This window comes from Pseudoliparis swirei, chromosome 12 (genome assembly GCF_029220125.1).
Source record: "Pseudoliparis swirei isolate HS2019 ecotype Mariana Trench chromosome 12, NWPU_hadal_v1, whole genome shotgun sequence".
Lineage (NCBI taxonomy): Eukaryota > Metazoa > Chordata > Actinopteri > Perciformes > Liparidae > Pseudoliparis > Pseudoliparis swirei.
The window spans coordinates 9,578,175-9,605,014 of NC_079399.1; the positions used below are offsets into that span (position 1 = coordinate 9,578,175).

The following is a 26,840-nucleotide window of genomic DNA, read 5'->3' on the forward strand; positions in this document are numbered from 1 at the left end:
GGTTAGGTGTGCACGAAAAATCCCAGAGCCAGATATGCTTTCTGAACATTAGTATTTGCGCTGACACAGGCCAGCACTGCTCAGTGTCTCAAAAGGATGCAGTCTTTAAAACGACAGCAGTTCCCCTCCGTAAAGCCCACACTCATGTCCATGAGGTATTCCAGGAAGTAATAAAAGGATATCTCGTATTGTTCTCACAATGAATGAAAGACAAACCCAGAAGAGCTCCTGTTCACCGTGACCACAAAGTTAAGTGCAAAATATGAATAAATTAAGTTCGTTATTCCAAATACAGTTAGTATTACCTAACATGTACTGGGGACTTACTTCTTATTGGTTGAGATATGACAGCAGCAGCTTCTTTGAATCTGCTCGCTCAAATTAAAGTTAGGTGATACAGACCTCGCTGAATATATATATAAATATATATATATATATATATATATATATGCAATGATGAATGCATAAAGTAGCGACTCCAGAAGTGGGGTCAGAAAACCACAGTATTCCACTGAGGCTGAGACAATTCAAGAAAGTACTTCCATGATGTGAGCAGCAATGATGCAAATGATTGAGCATATGATGATGTAAAAAAAATTTACTCCCAATTTCTTGTGTATGTTACTAACTGAAAGTGTAACAATTCATCATGTCCGTCCTCTGACCCTATACCTTTAAATCATCCCCTACTGCAACACCCTCTCCTTTATCTCACCTGTTCATGTTTTGTGAGGCGTGTTTTATTGTGGATATCAGAGGAGACCAGGTTGAACTGATGTTTCTCGGCCAGTAACCTCAGCAAGATGACCACCGTCCGGCTGCCGCACTTCCCCACGCGGTTATACACCACCTGGCTGGGGAACGGGAGCACCTGCAAACACACACAGGAGAACATGAAGAGAAAGAAAGACAAAAGAAACTGTGAGAGAAAGATTAAGCTGACATGTATATTGTATGTTAAAGAACATATTGTTTGTTGTATGTTACAATATAAATGTTATTGATGTGTTTTCTGTGTATCTTTATGTTTTAGGACACCAGTGAAAAGACGGCAAAGGAAAAGACACCATGTTTAAAAAAAGAATGAAATCTCAGGAAATTCATCAGGCTGTGGTTGGGACCTCTCTTCTTGCGACCTTTGACCTTCTCTATCTCACATCTACTCTCCCTGGGGCTGGACTCAGTTGACCTTGCAACATACTCCCTTTCACTTACGAAACACGCACAAAGATTGAGTTCATCTTCTCTCTTCACATGCGTATTCTTCCACCGAACTCAATGAGTCACATATTCTGCTGTCGAGACTGACGCAACTCCGTAGTGTTTTATCACACACACACACATGCACACATTGTACACTCCTCATGACTCACCAATTAAACAAGCTGCTCAGCCGCGATTCAGAGACTCAAATAATGTGGGAATGAATGAGTACAACTTCTCTTGAAAAGCATGCATGTGACAGTAAATCGCTGCTTGCAAGAAAGAGGAAGTTGAAGCTGACATGCGTATTGAACATGAGACTCATTTTAGCACAAGGGCAGCAAGAATGCACTAATTTGGCAATGATCCTGAAGGGCCTACGAGGTTTACACAAGTGGCCCCTTAAGAATGAAGGATATCCGAGCGAACATACCAGAGAGAAAAAAACAGAGAGCGAAGATCGGAGGCCAGTTAAAGGAATTAAGGAGAGAATGAGACGGGGGGAGACAGGTCGCTTGGAAGACATCTGGAGGATTTCTTTTCCAGTAATGTGATCGAGATCGACCACAAACACAACAGACGCCGATCAGTTCGGTGTTGCCTTGAAAACGGAACTTCCTCATCACTTCAAATAAAGCTTTCCTGGAAATCAGATGGTGGAAAATGTGGCTGGGATACATTCTTGTCAGCATTCCCAGTCTGGAATGGTGATTGTGCATTTCCCAGAGGGGCGGAGGGGGTTCTGGATATCTGTGTTTGGCAGCTAGTCAGACTGACTAAATTAACTTGCTCACTGGCTCATAAAGTGGCTAGTTTAAGAACAAATTGGCTAGTTTGATACCGGATTCAATCACTTCTTCCACTCTCCATTGGGACATGAACTGATTATGAGTCTAAGTTCATCTTCGGGCTCTTTAGCTCTGGTGCTGCCTGCGATAGTTTCCACAACATAGAGCTCAGCATGGCCAAACACAGCAGTCCCACACAGGCTTTGTAAAAACAGAGAGAGTCTCTTTTAATGTTTGCCAGAGGCAAGCAAGAAGAAAGAGAAAGTAACAATAGGATGAAGAGCAAAGGAGTCAAGGACAAAGAAAGAGATGGAGAGGGTGAACTAGTCCGAGGAGAAAATTACAGTTTCGGTCTGATGAGGCCGTCACTATATTCATACCACTAACTGTTTGTTCATCCCAGAATCAGTATTTTGGGGGGATTTCATTGGAGACTGAACCTGTTTGACACATTTTGAAAATAAGATGCGTGGGTACATTGGTCACAGGATGAGTAAGTGAAATCTGTGCTTGTACAAGCGGATACAAGTTTTGTTTACAGGCGTGCTTCAGCTTGTGTCACGCTGGAACTTTGTCATCACATGCTGTAAACCAATCATATCAGACATAGTTTTATTAAGCAAACACTAAAAACAAAAACAAAAAGATTAATAGTTACACTTTTTCATTCAGTTGGGAGAACATATTTCGAGCGGTTCGGAGGTTCCTCTGTCCAGCGGTCCAACATTCCTCAGTGTTTGCCAGGTAACTGCAGACTCCTGAGCTTTTCACAATAATAAGCCGAATGAAATACATGCAGCGTTTAGCAGGACACCACTCCCCGCTGATGTGATGACAAACGACTGTGTTAGACCTCTAACGGCCCACTGTTGCGTAACACAAGAATAACATCAGAGATGCCATCAAAAGTCCAAATCTCCCGTCGGCACTGACAGCAGTGAAAGGGCGACCTTTCAGTTTGTGCTGTTGTTGTTCCCCCTCTGTGGAGCTACGCTTTCTGATGCACGCTGGGAGAAACATTCGCAGCGTCTGCCGGTCACGGATTCTGTCAACAGTCGATCCCCGGTATAAAAAAGCATTCTGTAACAGAGCTGTTTTCCACCGTGTCTGATCTGAGCGCTCCGACTCCAGAGAGTCAGGCTGGTATTTACAGCCCTGATGCTTCATGCCGAGCCAATATCAAGCAGACATTGAGGAGATGAGGAGTCCTGCCCCTTTCTATCCCTTTCACTCTGTCTCCTCGTACTTTCTCAGTGTCCGATCATTTCTAACACCCTGCCCCCACACACACACACACACACCAAAACCCCCAAACTCTTCACCCTGTTTTGAGACATTTTCAAGTGTGATATTGGTTCAACAAACACAAGTAAACTTTTGTCTCCGCCTCTTGGCTTGAACACACATTTCTGCAGCGAATGAACAGAAGTCCACTCCCTCTAATCACATAGCGACGAGATTGAAAACATGTACTAGTTTGCCACGTCAGAAAAACGCACGCACGCACACACACACACACACACACACACACAACACAGTCACGGTTAAGTTTCTCTCTTCTGTCAACTGTTCATCCCACGCAGAGCGGAGAGCGGCATGCTAAGTTTTCAGTCGGGTCAAAGTAAAGACTCTCGGCACTTCCTGTTATTAGGGATCTATCCATTCATCTCCACTCCCACCCGAATACAGAGCGAGGGAGTCTCACCGCTCTAAGTAGTTGTGACAGCGGAGTTTCCCTTCAAGTATGTTTATGAGAATCAAGATGAATGGATTTTCAACGGTGGAGTGTAAATGGGAAACGTTGACTACATCTCCTTACGCTGCTTAGCAGAAACAGTGTTTGACAAATGAAGATCGAAATGCTTTCGCTGAATAAACAATAATCTGCCAAGCTTGCAAGAACATTGATTAATGCATGAGAATATTTCTGAGAGCAAATCTCTTTGGTTTTGCTTTGTGGTTTCACTAAATATAGAAAATCACAACATCATCAACACTTCAAGCAGACTAAATCTTTAGGGGCTCACTCTTGCTTTTTCTTTCTCTGTATCAAAATTCATCTCATTGGTCTTTTCTTGTATTATTTCAAAGCGCATATAACATGCAATTGCGGCTATAAACTGTTCTTTTTTCATTTTTCATGCGATTAAATAATTAAGAACACACGTGTAGACGTGTAGAGGGGACGTGCTTGCCATGTTTCAATACACTCTATTCCGAGAGCTTCTTTTGGTTTTTCCATACGCTCTCATTTACGTTGAGCTTTCAACTCAATTTCTAATTTACCAGAACCTCCGTGAGCGCATGCTGCCTTACGACCGCCCTCTGCTAAAATAGAAGATCAATCTCAACCGCAGCAGGACGTCAAAGACAAGATAATGAGAGATGTGCTCGACGTCGCCACTGACATGGCATTAGCATCATCTGTCCAGGAGACGAGATGACGACGTATATGGAATCAGTCAACGTTAGCAGCTAAAGTATAATCACAGTTCTTTGGTAGCTGGATGCAGTTTGTGAAGCCTCTTTATTTAAAAGTCATACAACCAGAGTGAAAAAAGGGAGAGAACGAAAATGTAATTGATTTTAAACTTTAGGAACTTTTGGGACTTCCACAAAAATAGTAGCCCAATACATTTTTTATTTTGTATAATTTAATAACTATACGAATCACATTTAGTGTAAATGGTTAATATAATTGCATTTTACTCTTTGCTAAACCTCCTTTACTGTCGAGGTGATTTTTATTGTACAATTCACTGTAATCAAAATTAAGGATTCAACTATACAGCAGATGTCAGGAGTTTCTTCAGCTCTGATTTGCGTCCGCAGCTTTTCAGGCCGTGTTAGAGCCCCGGTGAGCTCCACCTGGTGCTCAAGTCTCTTATTGGAAACCTCCTCGCTCCTCGACTGGACCAGAAGCTGTTCTGGCCTACAATCTCGAAGGCTGATACGTCTCAAAATCCAGTTCATCATGAAGTTTACAGTAATCTTGGATAGGAGACAGATTATAGATTAAACCTAAGTGCAGGTTTATCATTCCCAAATTTACTATTCTACTTTTTTTTTGATTCGCCATCTAGTCTAATTTATGAAAAATATGTATCTCCTCACAATCTGTTAGATCCCCAGTTAGCCTACATTTGAATATGAATACAACTAAAGTGTGAGTGAGCATGAAAGTCTGTCCTTCTGCAAGAAAAAAGTCTTTTTACATCATTTATTGTCATTTCCATTCAGTCACGTGAAGCTGATAATTCCTGAGGTCGGGTTTGATATAACTTCCATAACTTTAATTTCCCTTGAAACATTTAGCATTCATTCATTTTAAATGATGAATTCACAATCAGAATATCAATACACCCAGACGCAAATAATGAATAGCAAATATGAGCTTCAAGCTGCTGTAGAAATGCTTCCTGAGCCTCTAAGCAGGATGCAGCACACAGTATAAATATGAATGCTGGTTGTTATTCATGTGCAGGTGTTTGTTGAACATGTAACAGGCTACAGAGAGAAAACACTACGGCTCTGGCAGAGATAACTGCCTTTATCAGTATTATTAGTATGTTTGTGCAGACTCGATAGACATAACAATAGTCTCTCCAGCTGTTGAAGCTGAGTGACAGCTGATCCAGCTGTGATCAGCTGCCGCCGTCTTCAGAAGCTGACATCACGCTACAGAGGGAAGGACGTCTCACTTATCGTTTCTCCTGTCCTCACATAGTCTCGAGCGTCTTTTACAGGTATCCCCAGTGAGAGCGACCGATACGCAAGGAAAAGTCGCAAATGAGGGAAACAATGCAATTTAAAAGACCTGGGATGCACCCACACCAGTCTCAGGATAGGGCAACCAGTATGATATAAGCCTGAGAGGACAAACGGGGGCAAAAAAAAAGACCATAAAGCACAAGTTGCTGCTCGTAAAGCTTTCTTTGCGAGCCACCAGTAATAACTGGAGGTGATCCAGATGGATGTATCAACAGTTTTATCAACTGACAGTGATAATAAGGACACGTCTCTGATGTGATGGATGTCTGCGTAAATTATTAAATATTTAGAAAGGAACATGTTTTAATTCAAAAGTCAGTCCCTTCCATCAAAATGAATTCCAGAGCTTCTGTGTTTACATAATCATGTAAATTGCCTCAGGACACAGGCAAGCTGTTACAGTCTCAGCTTTATCTGCGGTGCAAAATAGTGGAAACTATTTGTGAATTATTAGAGACTTCATTTCCATTACATTTCCTCAAGCCCATATAATATTAAACGCTTGACATTGACAGCGTTTATAAAGTAAACTGTGGGCTTGTTGTAATTGAAACAGAAAAGTTTGTTACAGATAATAATCAGCGCTGTTGGTTTGTCTCGGTGGCCAGAACAGAATTTTCAAAGTAAACACATAATTCACAAACAAAGCTCAGATATGAGCGAACTGAACAGCTGCTCACATCAGCCACCAACTAACCTGTAACAAAAGGTGTACGAGCTCAGTGACCAGAAGACGGACTCTTTGAGCACAACTGGAGAAAAGATAAAATGACAAATAGGGCAGCAGAAAAGTGAGAAATGAGGTAAAAAGGAGGTGGTGATTAATTCAAGAAGGCGATAATAAACAAAGGGCAGACCGAGGAAGAAAGAAGTTGGCAGGCAGAGAAAGACGGAGCATGGAGGAGAGATGGTCATGCAGACGTGCAGCTGGATGAATACAAGGCCTCTGTGTGTGTGTGTGTGTGTGTGAGAGAGAGAGAGAGAGAGAGAGAGAGAGAGAGAGAGAGTTCAGAGCACTACTGTAGCACTGGAGCCAGGTCTAGTTGGTATTTTGAGAGAGTTTGCGCGCAGACCGTTCACACAGACCGAACCCTTATCCCAACTGGACTGAACTGGCCTGGAAACACAGGGCAGCACATCAGAGAGAGGAAGAGAGGTAGGATTTTTTTTAAAGGATACATTGGGATGAAAGAGGGTAAGGGGTGTAAAAGGAAATAAAATATAGAGATAAAGGTGAAGACTTACTCTTGGAGCAGGAGGGCCGTGATCGTCCAGGTATGTGGATTCACCTGCAGAGACACATACGTGTTAGGATTCTGACATACATAAAGAAGACTCAAATATCAGAAAGAAAAAGAATGACTGGGCATCAAAATCAGCTACTTTGAATCATAAAGATAGCTGCAAGAAGCAGGACTTCAAACTAAGGATGCACTTGTTCACTACCGATAGAGAAAGGATACTTTTAATTAATCATCTGTACAGATCTGATCAGGGTTCCTCATGAAAATAAGTATGTTTCAATACTGGTGGCTCTTAAACTCTCCCATGTCCCAAGACAAGAGTTATTGTCCCAAACCTCTTAAAATTAGTTCAATGCAATTTCATAAGAACATAAATAGCCGGTTTCCTTTTTTTGCAAATAAAAAATTACATTTTTATGTTAATAAATAGACTCAAGACAAGACTTGTTTTTGTTCTCTTGTATCTTGAAGGATCTGAGATCTTTTTCGTGCCCACATTAAGCAGAGTCACACAGGCTACACTTCACTTAAAAACCAACACCCCGACTGAACCAAAACTCTGTCATCCTCTGCCAGCCAGCCACAGAAAAAACAGCGTGACTTCTTCATTAAGACTGAGTTACAAGATCTTTATACAGTATGTATCGAACGCTGTGAAGCAGTTGTACGTTGAAACAATGGAGCTCTTTTCTCTGCCTCATCCGGATCCATAAAGACACATTGCTTCCTTTCACATTCACAACATTCAGGTGGCTCGCACAGGAGAAAGGGAGGATGACATATTGGAGAGTGTGGGAGAAGTGTAAAGCTAATTGAAAAGAAGAAATATTACACAAGAGAACAATCTCTCCTTGTGTCTGAGAAATGTGATCCAACACACAGATGAAAATAGCAAGATGTGATGCACATGGTTTATAACCAGCCACAGGTTCCCACTTGGCATACACTTGTGTTATGCTTTTGTGTGCTTGAGCTGGAAGTGTATTGCAGGCCTTTGTGAGTACAGTTTAAACTTAAAATAGTGGTGTGTAAGCTTTGAATAATTACACTTTCACTGAGATTCAATCTGCCTCTTTTTGGCTCTGTTGTAATGTCACAAACACGTTCACATGCTGACGTTAATGAAGAACCTTTTGGGCTTCCTATGTGTGTCGTGGCTCATGAGTTCACCAGGAGCTGGATGAATAACTACTGACGCAGCTGCACTATTCTCACCTTCGGGGTGTTTTTTTAGACTCAATCTATTCTTGCAAATGGTCATGTCTCTCGTTCATGATCTAACGCAGTGTTCCTGAGGAATGCTGAGGACGGTTTGCAGCTCTTCTTCCGAAGCATTGGAGGTCGTGGCAGGGTCATCCATCGTGGACAACCCCCCCGCCCTCCCCCCCTCCCCCCACACACACACACACACACACACACAACCTCCAACCCCTCTCCACTTCCCGTGTGTGTGGTTCTCATTCGCATTTTGGATCAGGGATTGGAACTAATTTTTTCCAGGGAACGATTCTTGTTAAAGCTGACAGCTGCCCTCCGCCCCCTCCACCTACAGAGAGAGGAAGATGAACTTAATAAGTAACTTTATCGACCCCATTGTTCATCGCCCCAGTGGTAAAAGTCAGGGAAGAGGATGACACGTCAGGAGATATTGGCTTGAATAAGAAATATTTTAAGATACACTTCCAAAACTGAACAAAACATTCTCTTATACTTTATGGCAGTTGCATTTTGTATTATTTGTTCATGTTTACTTAATATATTACCAATCTATGAGTTTGTTCCTACATAACTGTAATAACCTTTAAAAACAGCACTACATTTCATAATTTACTTAACATGACACCACTGAATGGTTTCTCTGAATGGATGGGTATGAAAATTATGTGAATCTTAAGATATGAAAGGGTGGAATACTGAAATGATCTGGCATATATAACTGGTAAATAGGTGTGCCATTGTGGATCTGGAAAATGATTAAGCCTCTTTTCATCCCAAGGATGAGGAAAATAGTTTTAATGAGCAGAACAACTCCAGGGTTAATATTCTTGTAAAACAACTGTGGACAAGGCTTTTGCATGTATGTGTCCCATCGTCTCATCCATGCACCATTATTCATCATCATGTCAGATAGGACCGTGCTCCATTTCACCACAAGAGTTATTGTGTAATATTTGTCAAATCTACATCAAAGAGCACTGAAACAGTTCTGGCAGATTGGGGGAGGCCAACACCTCCCGAATGTTGTTTAATGTTTTGTCTTGTGCTTGTCAGTGATAACGACGCAGCGGGGCACTCTCTAGCGTCTGTCATGTGTGCACTGGGATTTCCTCTAACGCCAACGTAAACCCCATCTGTGTCATTATTAGGTGGCCAGAGCAACTGAAGTAGTTTATTTAGCAAGAAAGTCAAAATAGGGCGATGAATGGTTCAGACCAACTGAGGACTTTAACCCAGGAGACCTGAGTCCTGTCTCATGTGAAACCAAGTCGCATTAAGTCATTACTCACAGTTCTCTTATATAACAAACGTACTTCCTTTTAACCCAAACCACAATCCTTTCCTAAACCTACTAAAAGTTTTGCGCACATAAACCGAAAAACAAAATTAACCAATTTTGGAAGTTTATTTTGAAAAGAGACCGTGTGAATGTAACGAGTGGATACTGTACGTTTTCTGTGAACACAGGTTTATTTTGAAAAGACACCATGAATGTAGCGTGCAGAAACTCGACACGTCCGTCGTCCCCGAGCACAAAGTTGAGGCGAGCACACGGGTCATGGATGGTCAAGTGGAGAAATAGCTGAGCAGCAGAGGGCAAAGGCCGAACGGCTCCCTTGAAGGAAAAATTCCCAAATTAAACAAAGGTCGGAAACAACTTTGAACATCTACATGCTTATGTGTGTAGTGTGTGTGTGTGTGTGTGTGTGTTTGTGTGCGTGAGTGATTAAAGGAGAAACCAACCAGAGTTTAGGTTGTAGCTAAATGGTTAATTGGATTACTGTGTCACAAGATCCATGTACTCGCCTCTGGCTAAGAGCAGCTGCATAACCAGTCCTAAGTACATTATCTCATCAATACCGCAAGATGAACAACATAAATCAGAAGTGCATCGACGGTTTTAATCAGCGAATAAAAAAAAAAGGTGGATGTATTACCTAGAAAAGTCTAAGAAACAAATGAACCAAAACACATCAATATGTTTTAAAGCCTTCACTAAATTAGGAAAAACGATGTCTCACAAATGCAAGCGTAGGATATGCACATCTCCACAATAAATCCATTTTTAGATACATACAAGTAGTACTGCACAAGCTGAAATGATAAGCAATGTATTTTTAATGGCAGAACAAAATGTGGAACTCTATAAAGCTGATTATTGCCATACATCGTTATTTTCTGCATGAATAAAAAAACAACTGGATCTAATTATTTTGAATCTTCTGAGGGAACCATTCGCTCACTATTTTACACACATATTTTAGAACAACACACTTAAACTCAACTCACACAACAGCAAGCCACTATCGAACATCTCTATCCTAAATCCTGTACGTGCTCACTAACTGTGGACACTGTATTTGCAATAGTAGAAGCATCCAATTAGCATCCCACACGAAAAGAAAAGAAATAAAAAAACAAGGTTTGTCGCCGCCCCTGTTCAGGAACTTGTTATAGAATATTAAGAATATTACCACCTACATCAATTTGTCACCTCATTAACTGAGCAGAGGATTTTTTTTCAGGAAAAGAATATTCCACTACAATGCTCTAATTAGCTTGGTTGTTTTTCCGCAGTTTAATTATTTGAAAAAAAATATCTTGAGATGTGGGCAAAGATCCAGAGGACAGGAACCAGGCAGAAAAAAAAGAAAAAAGGGGAAATGTATGCTTTTGAGCAGAATACTGTCACATGATACATATTCTTTGGCATTGAGAAGACATGTATTTCATCAATATTGAATTGGAAGTTCATTTCAAACCAAAGAACTCTACGGTGTATCGAGATCTCTACATCTGCACAGGACTAACTCATCGGGCGTCATACCGCAACAATTCCTTTAGGTTCTGGAATGTTCCCTTCGGTGTGTTGGCCTGCTTCAGGAATGCTGCAGCAAAATTCGAGAATTTCATAAACATGCATTTGGACCATTTGTTTTGCTTTGTGAAATTGGCCACCTTGCTAAGTAGAGCTTAGGAAAGAGCACACCCCAGAATAGGATGAGGAGGGAGCAGAAAAAAACCCACAGGAATGGCTGGTGAGAATACGGCCAAGAGGATAGACGCATTGTTGAACTCAAAGGGCCTCCGCTTCGCTGTGGGACACGACTCAAAGATGGAAAGTTACAGAGCTGCTGCACTGGAATGCACTATGCATGTGAAACCAGATTAAAGGTTCCCAAAACTGTGACGAATAAACCCTCTCATCCTTAATCACATCCTGCTGTAGTTTCAGTATCTACTGCAGGAGTTAATGAGGGTACAAAAGTGTGTGCTAGGAATATAGAGCGTAGGTTTTACATTCAATACAAACGGATGGATGGACGGATATCTATCTCATGACGGTCTGCACTGCGTTCGAAAATATTACATAACTTCTGCCTGATCCAACTGTGTGAAACACACCCAGTTGCACTCGACACATGCCTATGGTTACAAAACATTTGTGCTATAATAAAGAGCAGATGCAAACAAAGTCAGCGTGTTACGGTTACATACAAGCTTCTCTGTGTGTGTCTCTGGGGGAAATGTGTGTGTGGTTATCCAACCCTTTGATTTGGAGTGAGGGAGTGGCACGCTAAAGACCCGTAGCGCGACCCATCTACCTAATTACAGAAGGAAGTTAAACTTGAGGTCAGGGTCTCCACCCACTACGCCCTGCTCCACATTCACCCCTCAGTCACTCGCGAATCAACAATGGTCAGACAGCTTTTTGATATAAATAGAAAGGTTGTGCTATTGCTGTTATTGTAGGTGCCCAAAGACCAAAAACGTTCAAGGGAGACTAATTTGTGGACCTATTGCTCCCCTAAAATTGGGGTTACTGAAATTGAGTAGGAGGACACATATGTATAAGGTTTCCAGGGGCTGGAAGATTCCAGGATGACAGTCAGCATGTCATTTGTGGACACCAGTGGTTGCTGTATGACAGGGACGAACCGCTCAATAGATGACCCAGCAAAGCAGTGTTGACTTTGGAGCCCAGAAGCCATGAATAAAAGACGTACTTCGTGCAACAAGAAAAAGAAAAGCTGAATCATTTCCAATGTTAAGAAAAGAAGAAAGAGTGACTCATAATTCATGAGAAAATCATCCATGTCAATGATTGTATCATTATGTATTGAAAAAAAAGCTTGAAAGGGAAACTAGCGCTGTAGATAACAAAGATGCCGTATGACAACCCATAGCCTTCATTACTGACACATTTAAAGTAATGAACACATTTGAATCATTATTGCTTGTTTTGTTAGTGTAGCAGGCCTGCTGCCGCTACCCGTGGGTTTCCCCCACCACCAAGTGATCCCAGGCACCACCAAGAGGTTTGTTAAAGACATTTTTTTATTTCAAAACACACACACCCCACAAACCCAAAAAATGCACCTCTGCTCCCTCCCTCTCTCTCTCTGCTTGCTGCCCTTTTATACAGCATGCTGGCTGATGACTGATTCAGGCAGTCAGAGGCGGCTGACCAACCAGCAACAAGCCACAGCCAGGCCAGATTTGGGGACCACCACACCATATCCACACCACCCGATTTAGGCCGGGCTCCCGCCGCTCTCCCTCCTCCCATGAGAACCAGGAGGAGGGGGGGGGAGGGGGGGGGGGGGGGGGGGGGGGGGGGGGGGGGGGAGGGGGGAGCTGGCTTAGGATGTGGGGGTCGGGGGAGCTGAGGGGAGCTGGGCCGGGAACAGGGGGGGAACATGGGAGGGGGGGGGGGGAGGGGGCCGGGGGGGGGGAGGGAGGGGCGAGAGGAGGGGGGAGCCGGGAGGGGGGGGGTAACGGGGGGCCGACGGACCCCGGGGGGGTCGTCGGTCTGGTCTCGGCGGTGGTCTGGGTCTTCGGTGTCGGCCTTCGTGAACATGGGTCGTGGGCAGTCTGGTCGGTCTGGGCTCCGGGGGGCAGCTCTGACGGGTCGGGCTGGGCAGCTTGGTCGGTGACCGGCCTGCCGGGCGGGGCCCTGCGACGGGCTGGACCTCGGGGGGCGGCCGGTCGCAGCCCCTGGAGCAGCTCAGCGGCGGGGGGTCCGGCACTCCGCCGGGGTTCCGCGCGGCCCTGGACCGGGGGTCGGGCAGCTGGCGGGTCCTGGGGGGGGGGGCAGGCGGACGGGGCGGGGGGTGGGGTTCGGGGTCGGGCAGCGGTCGGGAGTCACCAGTTACAGGGGCGCAGCAGTGGCCCGGTCCCGGAGGGTTCAGTTCTGTCCCTCCCCCCCCCCCAGGGTCCGGCCTCTATTCTTGCCAGTCTCCCGCCCAAGCGCCTCATCAGCTCCACCTGTCCTGCAGCTGCACCCTCCAGGCGCTGGGCCCCAGGGGGCCCCACCCCTTCCTCCCAGGCAGCCCAGGGGCCCGGTTCCCCTCTCAGCAAAGACATGGTGCTGCCTACCCAGGCCAAGTCCAAGCAGAGGCTGATCGCCACCACCCATTCACATTCCAAAACAAGACACTTTTTTGCAAACACAACACTCCCTCAAGCTCTCCCTCCAGCCTGCTCCCTCTCCTCTGCTCTCTCCAGCTCTGACAGCCAGCCAGCAGCCAGAGCTGCTGACTGATTGTCATCAGCCCAGCCAGAGCTGCATTCCACAGTTAGATAACGGTTGATCAGTTTTGTATTTAACCAACAGTGCATTTAAAAAATGTTGGGAGGAACACACTTTGAACTCAAACTACCGTACTTCGATTTCACACTTGACGAAGTAAACTGATCCACAAACCCCAGAAGAGTCATCTGATGTCTCTGACTTTGAAGAAGCAGTAGTTACATGAAGCCGAAGCAGCAAAGCAAAGCCAAGTGAGGAACTTTGAGCTGGCAAAGTATCCACATCTGGAGTGGAAGAGAATCACCTGGTTTAAACCCAAAAGCAGGATTTCTGAATATAAAGTAAAAGTGAAAAGTATTCCCATCATTTAATGAATCAAATGTCACAGCACAGAGACTGATCTCCTGGTATAATCAATAACATTTTGGTGAGTAAATGACTAACTACTCTTTGAGCCATTGTAACTTTGCCTTTTTCTGACCTGAACATGTATGACTCTTGACCTTGTGTGACTCTACTCTATCTGGCAGGCTGCCGCACAGTCTATGAGCCTGAATGCCTCTGAAAATCTACCTTTAAAATGAAAAGATGAACCGTGCGGTAGAACATTTCAACATTTGAAACCCTAATAACCAAAGACAGACAAAGTAGGGGAAGTAATCATCCCTATACTTCCCCAATAATGAGAAAGAATCATACGTCAGAATCAGAAAATACTGGTAATTACAGGATCTGATGCTGTCAGGGATTTCCGGTAAACCGCATGCTCGGTCAGCTAATTCTGGACGAGTCACTTCCTCTTCAAAGAGCACCACAGTGCTTGTACATTTAAATACCTCGTCTTAACTTGTGGATATGTGGGCACCACACCAGCTGTCAGCTTTTCCCCACGGATAAAGAGCCTGCTTGGCTATTTTGACTGACCAGTGATTTTACCCACACACCCCTGCAAAAGAAGTCAAATGGTGGAGTCCTTTTAAATCTCACGGATAGATTGATAACGAATACTCAATAATGTTAAACAATATCTATTGGAGCGGGGCGGGAGGGGGACACTTCCCATACAAACATTTAATTGAGAACCAGTTAAAGATGCTTAGGAAAGTTAAGGGAAGTGGGTTAGAAAATGAATTTCTGTGTGAACAGGACATTAATTTTAAAGCATTACATTGTGTTGAATAACCAGCGTATGGGATGTGTTCATTACTAAATGAGTCAGCAACACTCAAAAACACATAAAATGTGTTTTTAATCAACGTTTAAAATGTTTTTATCCGGATCCAGATGTGTGAATGCATCATGCATAAATGCCCAGGTTCCTACAACTATGCACAATCACCACTAGTGACGAATGTGTCAAACACAACTGGAACGGTGCCAAAGAGTATAGTGTCACGCTCCTTTTTGTGTCTTGTTTCCTGTTTTATTTTGAAGTCCTTGTCTCTCGCGTCCTCTGTTTCCCTGCACTTCCTGTCCCTGTGATTGTCTGCCCCGTCCCTGATTGTTTCCACCTGTGTCTAATCACCTGCACCTTCCCTGTGTATTAAACCCCGTTTGTCTCCCGGACCGTGTTGGTTTGTACTGGTTTGTCCTGAGATGATCTCCCTGCCTCGAGCATATACTGTTTTGAGACTCCTCGGTTTTTATGGGAGGAAAAACTATTCTTTTCTGTATATTTACCACCACATTGGCTCGGCTGCCAATGGGACAGAAGGTTCTGCCTGTGTGAACGAAGCCAGAAAAAAAACCCTGCTTTAATTGTTTGTTTCCAAGACAGATCCGTCGGCCCTGAGGCTCAACCAAGCCAAATCATCTTTTTGAAAGAATCTCTCTACTTTTTCTTTGGCAACACAGGTTTGTTTATCACTTTATCCCTGCTCTTGATCGACTATACACAACCTAGTGCTGACCAACAATATTTCTTGTGAAAAGCCACAACTATCTGATGTGAACGTTAATCTTTTTCAGCTGAAGTGGAATATTCCCCCCTAAAAATAAAACCTCCTTCTTGTTTTGAGATAAAACCAGTAAACCATTGGCAAGAAAAATGATACAGGAAATGGAAAGACAAAAAGGATTATAATCTGTTTTTACAACTTATTTTTATCATGACAACGCCGAAAACAGACAATAGCCGGTTGTGGAAACTATAAACAATCTACACCCATGTTTTCGGATTCAGTGGTGATGCTGCCGAGTCACAAACAAGGCATGCTATAGATAAATATGGGAAAACACAAAGAGCTGCACAATCATCACCAAATCAGATATCTTTAGGCTGCTGGAGATCCACGTCTTAACATGTATTGTATTTGTGTTGGTCTTAAATGATGTTAGCCATGAAGGGTTCTTTTTCTGCCCACTGAAAAAACTAAACGGCGGCCATTAAAAACACGAAGTGTGAGCAACTGCTGCTGTTACATGACAAGAATCATTGCTCCATATGTTCAACTGTTCCACCCGAATGCGAAAAAACGATGGTCCCATGGCCTTCTCCCACTGTGGGTGAATTTACACCGAGCACTGTCACCTATCTGCTTGCTTTAGGTTTCATGCTTGGATGTGCATGGATCCACCAAAGAAAGCCTGCAATGAAGAGCAGCATGCTTTAACCCCACAGCCAGGGACACACATATGAAACGCATAGTCATAAAAACGACCACATCTGTGATGAGCTGGAATGAGAGGAACAGTTTGGCATTTTGGGTATTACACTTATTAGCTTTCTTGTGACCATTCTCATGCTAAATTTGATGGAGGAGCCAGGAGCTTTGCCTTCCATACAGACTGTAAACAGGGGTAAACTACCTGGTAAACTACCTGGTTCTTTACAAAGGTAAACACCTCCTATTACTTCTGATCTATTAGATGTAGAGGTCCTGGTATGCTGACTTTAGCTGTTCCTTTGTGTTACTGTAGTTATGCTCAGGGAAGAAAGAAGACCAAACAGTACCATATAAAGAAGGGATCAATACGAGCTTGTGAGTTACTACCGAGAACCAAATTCCTCAGGAAGAGCAGCTGCTGTAGTCTGCAGCACAACAAAGAAATGACAAAAAAATGAAAAGAAAGTCAGGGGGGAGGGATAGCGGAGGAAAAATGAAAAGCGACAAGAGGGAATTGTTATTAAATCAGTTTGTGAGCCCTCTGCAGAGGTCAGCAGAAGAAGATGAAGATGAATTGCACTATCTGGCAGCCATGACTTCGACAGAGAAAAAAACATAATGATTCCACCAGGAAGCACAGATTTATGCTTACACACAGATACAGTGCTGTATATGCAGTACCTGCACTGGCACACACACAAGGACTTATACAAAATACTTATTTAAAAATAACAACCAAGTAGGTGCTGCTCTGATTCATGTGAATATTTGTGAAAGGTACTGAGAGTTAGCGACTCATACAAAACACAAAATAATGATTATTGGCTTTTATTCATAACTGGTATGCTGAGATGGAATTTGATTGCTTCTTGACGGGAAGTGCTGGCCCAAGGGCTCGAGCAGCTGTGAGAAAGACCCTTGTCACGTGGACGATGACAGTAGATGCATGCATTCCTCTGTATATTGTTGGAAGCTATGACAGGACTACTAATCATAACAGTGTGTGTGTCCCTGTCTGTGTGTCAACCATGTGCGAGTCAAGTATTCACAAACGGAAGAGCTTTTTATTCGTGTCTCGAATCTGGCCTTTGATCTCTTTTTGTCTTTGGGTCCATCTAAAGTCTCGTTTTCTCGCCCCTCGCTCTTTTCCTTGAAGCGGAAGTCCTTCTGCATCCGCCATCTTGACGGCCGTCACACAGCTCTTATTCTATCTGAGGAGCGAGGATCAAGGAGCCATGATCGAGGAGGCACGGCGCGGGGTTCATCAGTTATTTGATTGGACGCTGCGGCTGATCGGACTGATCGCTGCAGTTTCATACCAGAGTGAAGACGGATCACAGATTAAAAGTTCTATATTAGATTTGTTTTCTGAGTCACCATATGGTTACAATACATGTTAATTGTAGGTCTGAACATCAAAAGGACCACAAACAACCTTCTTCATTTATAAAAATGTCTTTTCTTGATCTGTTATTTCCCTCAATAACTTTTTTTATGGATATAATTAAAATCAGAGAGAGTTGCAGAGAGGAAACAGTAACTCTGTCTGCCTGTCTGTCTGTGCTTCTGTCTGTCTGTCCGTCAGCAGCAGCTCTTATCAGTCTATATTCACCAGCGAGCTGCCCTCCAGAACCAACAGAGCCTCCGTGGTGCTACATCTCACACTGACGTGAGGGACAAAAGAGAGGTGGAGGAGAGAGTGATGTGCTCTGGCAAAAGAAAAAAAATACCACAGCCTATAGATCGAAAAACATCGTCATTATCAAGTGGACAACCATTCCCAAAGGTCCAACTCACTGTGGAAATAGGAAATACTAGTCGGTGACAATAGAAATAGTGCATAAACTAGACAGATTTTTTTTTTAACAAAGTAGAAAAACTGCCTCCATACCAACCCGAAACACAATTGCACCAATGGAATTTTCCTTAATAGGCACATTAAACATAAACTGACTCTGGGTCAGTACAATCATAGGTGGCTCTAAGAGCCTCATCCAAAGCAAATTAAGAAAGCACATGCAAACGTGACGCCTCGCACAAGCACTACATTTGTCATTTACCAACAAAGGCAGCATGACTCCCGGCCGTGCGCGTCACTTTTTAAGTGTCCCCCTTGGAACAGTTTCCGTTGCGTTGCTCGTATTTGCAGCACTTACTGACTAACTGTCTAACTGCCGCGCACGTGTCATCAAACTGATGTTCTCGCTTGTCTAGAAGTCGGTTTAAGATGTTTTCTAAATGTTGAGCGTGTGTCGTTCAACTGTTGATGCTGTTTTTTTAATTGGCTTGTGTTGTGTGATCTGAGCAGTTCTTAATGTGCAATACGCTGAGCTCACAGGGTCACCGTACCACCGGGTTCCAGAGTCGGACAGGTTTCTCCTCGCTGCTGACAGGAAATGAGACCGGGAGCGAGGCCAACACGAGTCACATCTACACGGTGCCCAAATGCCACAGAGTTTTCCATACATGTTCAATAGATGATTTCTTTAAATGAGGTATTTGTTTTGTACTTCGATCCCCCTAATATATCATCATTATAATCATATTTGGATAATATTCATTCCTCTCTAATTACCAGTTTGGAACTATTAAACTCTTCCAAACCACGACTCTCCCTCTCCACCTGCATACACATCAGTGCTGTACAGATTAATTAGCCCAGAAAAGCTTTTTAAGATATCCGTACGTGTGGGCACACTCGCTACTTTGCATGTATCTGTTGTGTGTACCTTTTCACATGTAGAACCGGAGTCCTTCAAAACCTCAACTAATTACACAGTGGATGGCGGCCTCCGAGTCGGCATCATCTGTTACATAAATACTCATTTGACGGAAACTACTGTCATGCTCCATGGTGTTGAGCGCCAGGTTAAACCACTGCTGGACGGGGGCGCTGCCACTCCCTTGTTGTGTGCTCAGTGGTTTCAGGGTGTGTGCATGTGTGCGTGATACGTGAAAAACAGTGTAACAAATAGGAATGTAACGGTGTAGGGTGCCCATGTGTGGTTTGAACATAAACTGCATCTACAGTGTGTGTGTGTGTGTGTGTTAGATAGGTAAAAACAATGAAAAAGGTGCATGTGTATATGTGGATGTGCCTGTAAGTTTACAGTGCCCGTTAAAAGAAGCCACAGGATGTGGGTCTGCAACAGACCACCTTCTACCCCATGACATCACCATAGTACCTCCTGAAATTCCACAACAAACACACACACACACACACACACAAACTCACTCACACACAAACACACTTATTTCCTGAGCCATTAGTTTTTCCCCACATCAGGTGCCAACTGAAGTGCATTCGCCATGTGTCGAGCACATGTTGGTGACGGTGATCTGCTCCAGTGAAGAGGACAACTTTAACACACTTTTCGAAAAGCAGTCGAGGTATCATGAATCATGGTTACACAATCAAAACATGTTCACTGTCTACACTACGAAGCATCCTGACTATACTAAGCTTTTGTTTGGGATGGAAATAAAAACCTTTTATATAACTAGTGAAGAATCCAACCGGAGTTGGGCTGTTGGTCTAGTTTGGTGATAATGCGTTTGGCACTTCAATGGACCACAGTGGCCAGAAAGAGTGCAGAGAGCAACAACAGAGCAACAAAGAACAGATGGAAGCTCTCACTTCCAAGAACAGCACGTGTATTTTTAGATGAAGCCTTGTACACAGGATTCATACTGCAGTAACAATCAGGGCATTTTAATACCAATCCAACTTCCCCATGGATCCCCTTATGAGCACAATTTGTAAGCGGACCGTAGTCTGCACTGTTAACCCCCGCAACCATAATTATAATAACATCCAAATACATAAAACAGGTAGAAGATAAGAAGGAATGGACCCGCTTTGCTTGTGGAAACAGATGTAATGTAAGATTTTAAGTGACTTGATTGCAGAAGTAATGTCAGTGTCTCCTTAAAATAGAACTCGCAGGTTGGCTCATGCCCAACATGCATACATTGATAGATCTGTGGATAGATAGATAGAAAGATGGATGGATCGATCGATAATTTGTTTGTAGGAGCAGCAGGATATATTAAATTTAAGAAAATTAAAATGTATTTACAGTGTATATACCTGTGTATAAAGTATACACAGTATAAGCGGTGCGAGGGTTATTGATGTTGATTCAATTGGGGGAGGATTTGGCCAGAGGTGATTTATTATAAGGTTATGTAGGTGTTTGACACAAAGTCTATAATAAGGCAGCAAGCATGGACATCATATGTGTTTCTACGTGAGCAGAAGTGAAGTCAGGTAATTTATGCTGACTAGCAAAAGTGAAGAAATGCATGAACTATGATCCAGCTTCAGAAGCAGAGGAAGTTGTTACTCAGCTTGCTCAGAGCGGAGCAGATGTTTGATTGGACGTCAGAGCTGAGATGTGGGTTGTCCGCACAAGCACCGTGGATCCATTACAACAACAACCGTATCAAGTCTCGGCACAGCAGCTCTTCCAAATCATCAACTTTTCCAGCCATGGAGTTGGTTAGTGCCCATAATGAAGCTATTAAATCACAACTATGAAGTGAATCAAGTGTTGGCCAGACAGAGGATTTGAAATCAAATCTAATAGAAATAACATAATTTCAAGCAGTACCACATAATATATGTGTATGTTTTTATTTAGCCTGTTTTTGCTGCTGGAACCGTTTGGCATCCTGGATAAATCCTTCACATGCATATTGTCGACCCATCTGTCTGCTGCTCTTTCAACGTGCTTCTTTCATGTCTCCAAAAGTTAGTTACTCGCAGTAAGTGAGTTCCATGGTCGCTCTGACAGGATTGACGGAGTAGCAGTGGGGGGCGGGGCTTGGCGAAGGGCGAGCTGGTTGGACCCTGTTGCCACTTTTATATAACCACTTTATAATTAGTGCAAAAAGACACATATAAAATGCTTATTCAAACAATGTTTACCTAAGCTGCCATAACATATAAAATATATGTGGTTACGATAAAAAGGCTATTCAGTAAGCTGATAATGGCAAATAATGATATGTCAGCATGTTTGTATCGACACAACACTTGCACCGAGAGCTTCTGAGTATCACAACACTTTGGTGGTTTACATTTTGCTCTCTCCTGTAATTTTTTCTGAATCACTTCTCTGGCACCCAAACCTAAATAACAAGCTCAAGAGCAGAAGCAGTGAAGAAATATACACATATTATGCATCATTGGGAACCTAATTTCCTTCATAAAGATGTTTTCCTTACACTATCAGCAGCAACCTATGTGTAGTCCTTCTTTGCTTCTGTCATCAGGGGCAGAAGCAGGGTTGAAGGTGCTAAATCTCTGCTGTGTTAAGTCAGGATTACATAATATATCACGTCTTGGTTCGAGGCAGCACACTGAGACCCTGTACTAAACTCTCTCTACAGGCACCCCGCTGAGCCACACTCTCTCTCACCCTCACACACATATACTGTACACATGCAACCAAAGGCACAGGCAAATACACACACACACACACACACACACACACACACACACACACACTTTCAAACGGCAATGCAGGTGATTCATGCTAATACAGCGCTGGTAGAGGCCCACGGTGTTAAGGTGAGGGAGACTCTCTCACCCTTGACTGGCCTCTCGGAACCCTGGGCACGGGTTTGAATCCAGACCAAACACTGGCTCACAGAGAGAGCTGCGGCAAGACATACTGTCACTAGCTTTCATTCATAAACACCATTTGACGGCCATCTCATTGTCATTTGAGGGCCGCTATGAGGATTAACTCTCAATCAGGGTTGGACAGTCTGCCTTGGAATGGTGAGCATTCATTCATGGCCTGGGACTGGCATGCATGATTACAGTTTTCACACATTTTTGTTCAAAGAAGCTTTAAAAAAGAATATTGAGATCGTTTGGGAGCAAAATGACCAAAAGAAATGCTAGAATTAAAAACAAGACCGCAACCACACCCAATTTCCAACTCATTGGTTTAGCAAGAGTTCCAAGCTACAGTTGAAACCTCAACGTCTCTGACATTCAAGAGGCGTAAGCACCAAACCACTCAACATCATCGCTCATGCATTTGTCCAACTGCGGTGGTCACTCACTTGTTTGTCCATATGTTCCCAGTCACAGTTCACAAACCCAGACTGTCTGCACTGGCCTGTAATCAATGTGTCATTTTACTTTCAGCTCTGCTTCTAAATATACGGGCAGGAATCTGTCCCACTTGTGAGGACACCGGCCTGGGAGATGACATTGTCAGAGAGATTAAAGGATACAAGGAGATAGAGATAAAGAAGGAGAGAAGAGATAAAGGAAGTGAAAAAGCAAAGGACGTTGGGCTAATGAGGGAACAATGCGGGAGGAGGTTGGTCTGCTGGTCCACCTGTTTCCCTGAAAGCATCTCTGTGGGGCAACGCAGCTGGGAAATGTCTTGTGGGGAAAGAAACCCACATGGACCCAGTTTCTGCTGGTCCTTCAACCTCTTTATTTAGACCACTGGGAATCTTTGCCCTTATAAATAGACAGGGAGCAGCTTGCATGCCACAGACTATATGAATATACTGTACGTAGCATGTGTGAGCAATGTGTGTCTTTGCATTAATGAATAAGGGTTTTATATGGTTGGCACAGGTCGGCGGTTTAATACTGCTGAACTATGAGTACATTCACACTTTTTACTTAGTTTTAGGTCCTGTAATTGTGTTTTTATATCTTAAATCACTTCATATAAATACTCTTTTAACCACTTAGTTCATCTGACCTTTATCGTTTTATACTTTGCAGATTAAGATTGTATTTACAAATGTATTTATCTTATGAATTATTTTTGATGGTTTAAAAGATCAAATAAATAAATTGCTCCACCTCAACCTACAGCAATAAAGTGCAGCTAAATGTACTGGCAATAATATACATGGATAAATAGTATAACTCCGAAAGAAGCTATGCCCCACAAAGACAAACTTGTTTTAGATATTGAGGTGCATTCAGCAGATAATACATGTGTTCATTTGCTTAGTCTTTTTTTGGTTTGACTGATTGCAATTCTTATTTTACGACTTTAAAAGACACTTGTGGCAGCTGTCTCCAATTTGGCCTCGGCTGCTGGTGAAACATACAAGAAAGAGAGAGAGAGAGAGAGAAGTTGTTCAGGGCATCTTTGGAGCCAATGGCAGACACTTGCATAAAGAAGATAGATGATGATGGTTTCCAATTAAAGTTATGTGTTGTCTTCAGAGTTTTTGGAGAGACTATGGAAAACAATTTAAAGAAAGGTTTGTGGAAATGGACAGTAATGGACAATAATCCACAAAGGCCGGGCTCTTTTATCTCTTCCTACTATATTTTGAGAATGTAGTTAACAATGTGTTCTCTAAGTCAAAATTAATGAATAGACATTAAAAAAAAGCTTTTTTCCGCCGTAAGACTGTAAAACAGCAGCTATACACACCAATTATATAAATCTGTCAAGTATTTCTTGGCGTCCTAATTTACAACAAGTTTTCCTGGACTGCAAAAGGCACACTTCTCCAAGCATATACAAATATATAAATATAAGAATGTGCACACTCAGTATCACTGACGTGGTAATGCTTGTTTACACGTTGGTCGGCAAACTCTCTCTCAGATAAAATACGCGTAAACAATAAACACATGTACGTGAATGGGCTGGCAAAAAAAGTGGAGGAGAGACAGTGGTTCGGAAATTCTGCGGGAGCATTTGTAATGGAACTGCATGTAGTGTGTGTGTGTGTGTGTGTGTGTCATACACATCTACTGCAGAGTGGAAGACATCATGAAGGCTGCATCTGTTCGTTTAGAGTTCGCTCTCCAGGAAATAATTTTTCTTGGAAGTTTTTTTGCAGACTTCCAGATGAGGAAATTCGAGTTGGAGAGAAAAGGCTACGGTGAGAGAAGAGATACATGGCATGAAGATGTATAAGGGAGGAAGTGTCCAAGGATCAGTTGAGAAAGGGAATCAAGGGTGGGAGATGGAGAGAAAGCAAAGGGGAGGCTGGGTAAACAGTGGAAGAGAGCGTGGCAACTCTTGTGGGGAAGACTTGTGGTAAAGAATTAGCACGGCTTTCGCCAGAGTGATTTACAGGACAGGCAGGTCCAACTGGATCAAAACCAGCACCGTCCAAGCCAGACTGGTGCGGCAGGAAGGTGCTGCTGGGCCAAGAAGCAGGCAAGTAGCTCTGGGCCGGGCCAATGGAAACTCTACACAACCAGGATCCAGGCAAGTGAACCAGGCCCGGCTACTCATGGCTTTTCAAGGGGCGTAGCAACATTGGTCCAGTCTCAGACCCAGACTATAGATATATATTTTAACCCCAAGAATGGTTTATCTCTGGTACCAAAATGACCTTTGACGGTTAAAGTCGGTGGAGATACAAGTTTATTTTAGCAGGTTACATTCCTGAACATCTACGGTTGTGACCACAGAACAACGTTTAAATGTCAGTCCATCTCTCTCTCTTTCAAAACACACACACACACTAGTCAAATGCAACCCATCACTCTCCAACCATGTAATCAACACCACTAACCACACCCCCTGACTCCTCTGCTGAACCAATCCGCTGCTGAGAATAAGGAATAATAACCTCAGTCTTGGCCAGGCAGGAAAAGGAATACATTCTTGGAAGTTGGGCGTTTGTGTGTTTTTGGATCAAAACTTTGTTCACTTTGGACTGTGTTGCTTTTCCTCAAGATGTCTCTTCAAAACATCTGGAAAATGCAATTTCTCCAACAGACCGGAACATTTGTACGGGGTTTAGTTGCAGCGTCGAGCTGTAGCACTGCATTACGTCTCGGTCGGCGCTTTCGCAGTCGAAGAATCTGCTGTTTGGGGTGTGAACACAAAGAAAAGGAGATCTAGATAATGATGACGTTATAAGTGTGACAGGTGATAGCAGGATGTGGATTTTAGCACAAGCTTCACTTTTGGGAGTATGATGTTCCATCTGTCATACTTTGCAAGGCTTTTCTTCACATGAGAGATGGCTGTTGAGTGTCAAAAAGAGAGGGGCGCGAAGAAGGACAGACAGAGAAGTGATGGGAGACAAAGGCGGGTTTCAGGAGAGGAGAGCACATTTTGGGACGGAGGTGTGAGATTTGGACGAGGTGAGGTTTGCTCTCCACGAAGGACGATCACATTCCTTCTGAATATTTCAAAACAGCTTTTCAAGCCAACCTCAGTGCATGCACTGCCTCTTTTTGCCATCAATGCATAATCTGTCTCGGATCAGAGACGCTCTGGAGCGATGAAAAATCTTAATTCTCTACTGTAACATTCCACCTGTTGCAAGCAGGGACAGAAAGAGTCACGACTGATACTGTAATAGTAGTAAATAGACTTTTTTAATGTGGAAGGCAGCGCAACATGCCATAAAGGATCACAAAATAAAGTAAATAGTGAGAAAATTATAATTTATCTAGAACATATTTGACAATAAATGCTTTTTCATGGATCACATTATGGAATGTGCAGCAGAGTACACACTTGTTGCAGATTTAGAGTCTAACCCTGTCAGTGTTAACATACTGCCACTGTCTTTGGTGTCAGGAAGCAGTAACATGTTAACAATAACTAAAAGTGAGACGTATCGCCCTCCTAAAGGCTGTCAAAGCTTGTGGTGATCATTTTAAAGTCCCTGTGTAACTGATACAACAGCCAGAAGGTTGAGTGACAAGCAGGAATAAAGACATGTTCTGTAAGGCTTTGTTTGGAGGGCAGGAGGGGTTCGGAATACAACTGTATAACTTTCTTTATTTCACTTGGCCTTCAGATATGTGGCGTGGCTTTGTAAAAACTATTTTGTCTCAACAAAAATAAATGTCTTCTGGCCAGCTTGTGTGAAGAGAGTGTTTTCTGTAAAATAACTAAAGTTGGGGTGTAAAACATAGACCAGCTGTTAGGATCTGGAGTTTGTGTTTAGTTTTGTGTCTTGTTTTGAATTCCTTGTGTCGTCTGTCTCCCTGTGATTGTCTGCCCTGGTCCTGATTGTTTCCTTCTGTGTGATTGCTGGTCCCGCCCTCATTGTGTCCACCTGTGTCTTGTTCCCCGTTGTCCAATCCTCTCACCTTGCCTGTGTATGTAAACCCTGTTCGTCTCATTCCCAGTGTGGCTTCGTACTGTTTGGTCCGCGTGTTTGTCCTCCTGTTCTGGTCTGGTCTGTGATTTGTGGAAAATAAATATAGTTGTGCAGTAATGTCGGCATTTGGGTCCTCTCTCGCTGCGACAACCCGGACTACCCCTGACAGAACGAAGCCACCAAGAATGGACCCAGCCTTCAGTTTCCGCTGCACGGTTCCTGCCTGGCCAACTAAGTCTCAGGTACTTCTGGAGGAGATGTGGGAGTCCCTCCGGGCCCTTGGTCCTGTGCCGGCTCCAGTCCCCGGTGTTCCGTCACCGGTTCCAGTCCCCGGTGTTCCGTCACAGGCTCCAGACCCCGAGGTTCCAGTCCACGATGTTCCAGTCCCCGGTGTTCCGTCGCC

The 26,840-nt window shown here is 43.4% G+C and overlaps 1 protein-coding gene across 1 annotated transcript in view; it reads right to left on the reverse strand.

Annotated features, from left to right (window-relative positions):
• Window positions 1–26,840, reverse strand: part of usta (uronyl 2-sulfotransferase a) — a 51,335-nt gene that overhangs the window by 13,716 nt on the left and 10,779 nt on the right. The window contains exons 2-3 of the mRNA XM_056428808.1: window positions 7,008–7,051; window positions 716–871 (exon numbers count right to left, since the gene is read on the reverse strand). Coding sequence (XP_056284783.1) covers window positions 716–871; window positions 7,008–7,051 — 200 coding nt within the window. The remainder of the gene's footprint in view (window positions 1–715; window positions 872–7,007; window positions 7,052–26,840) is intronic.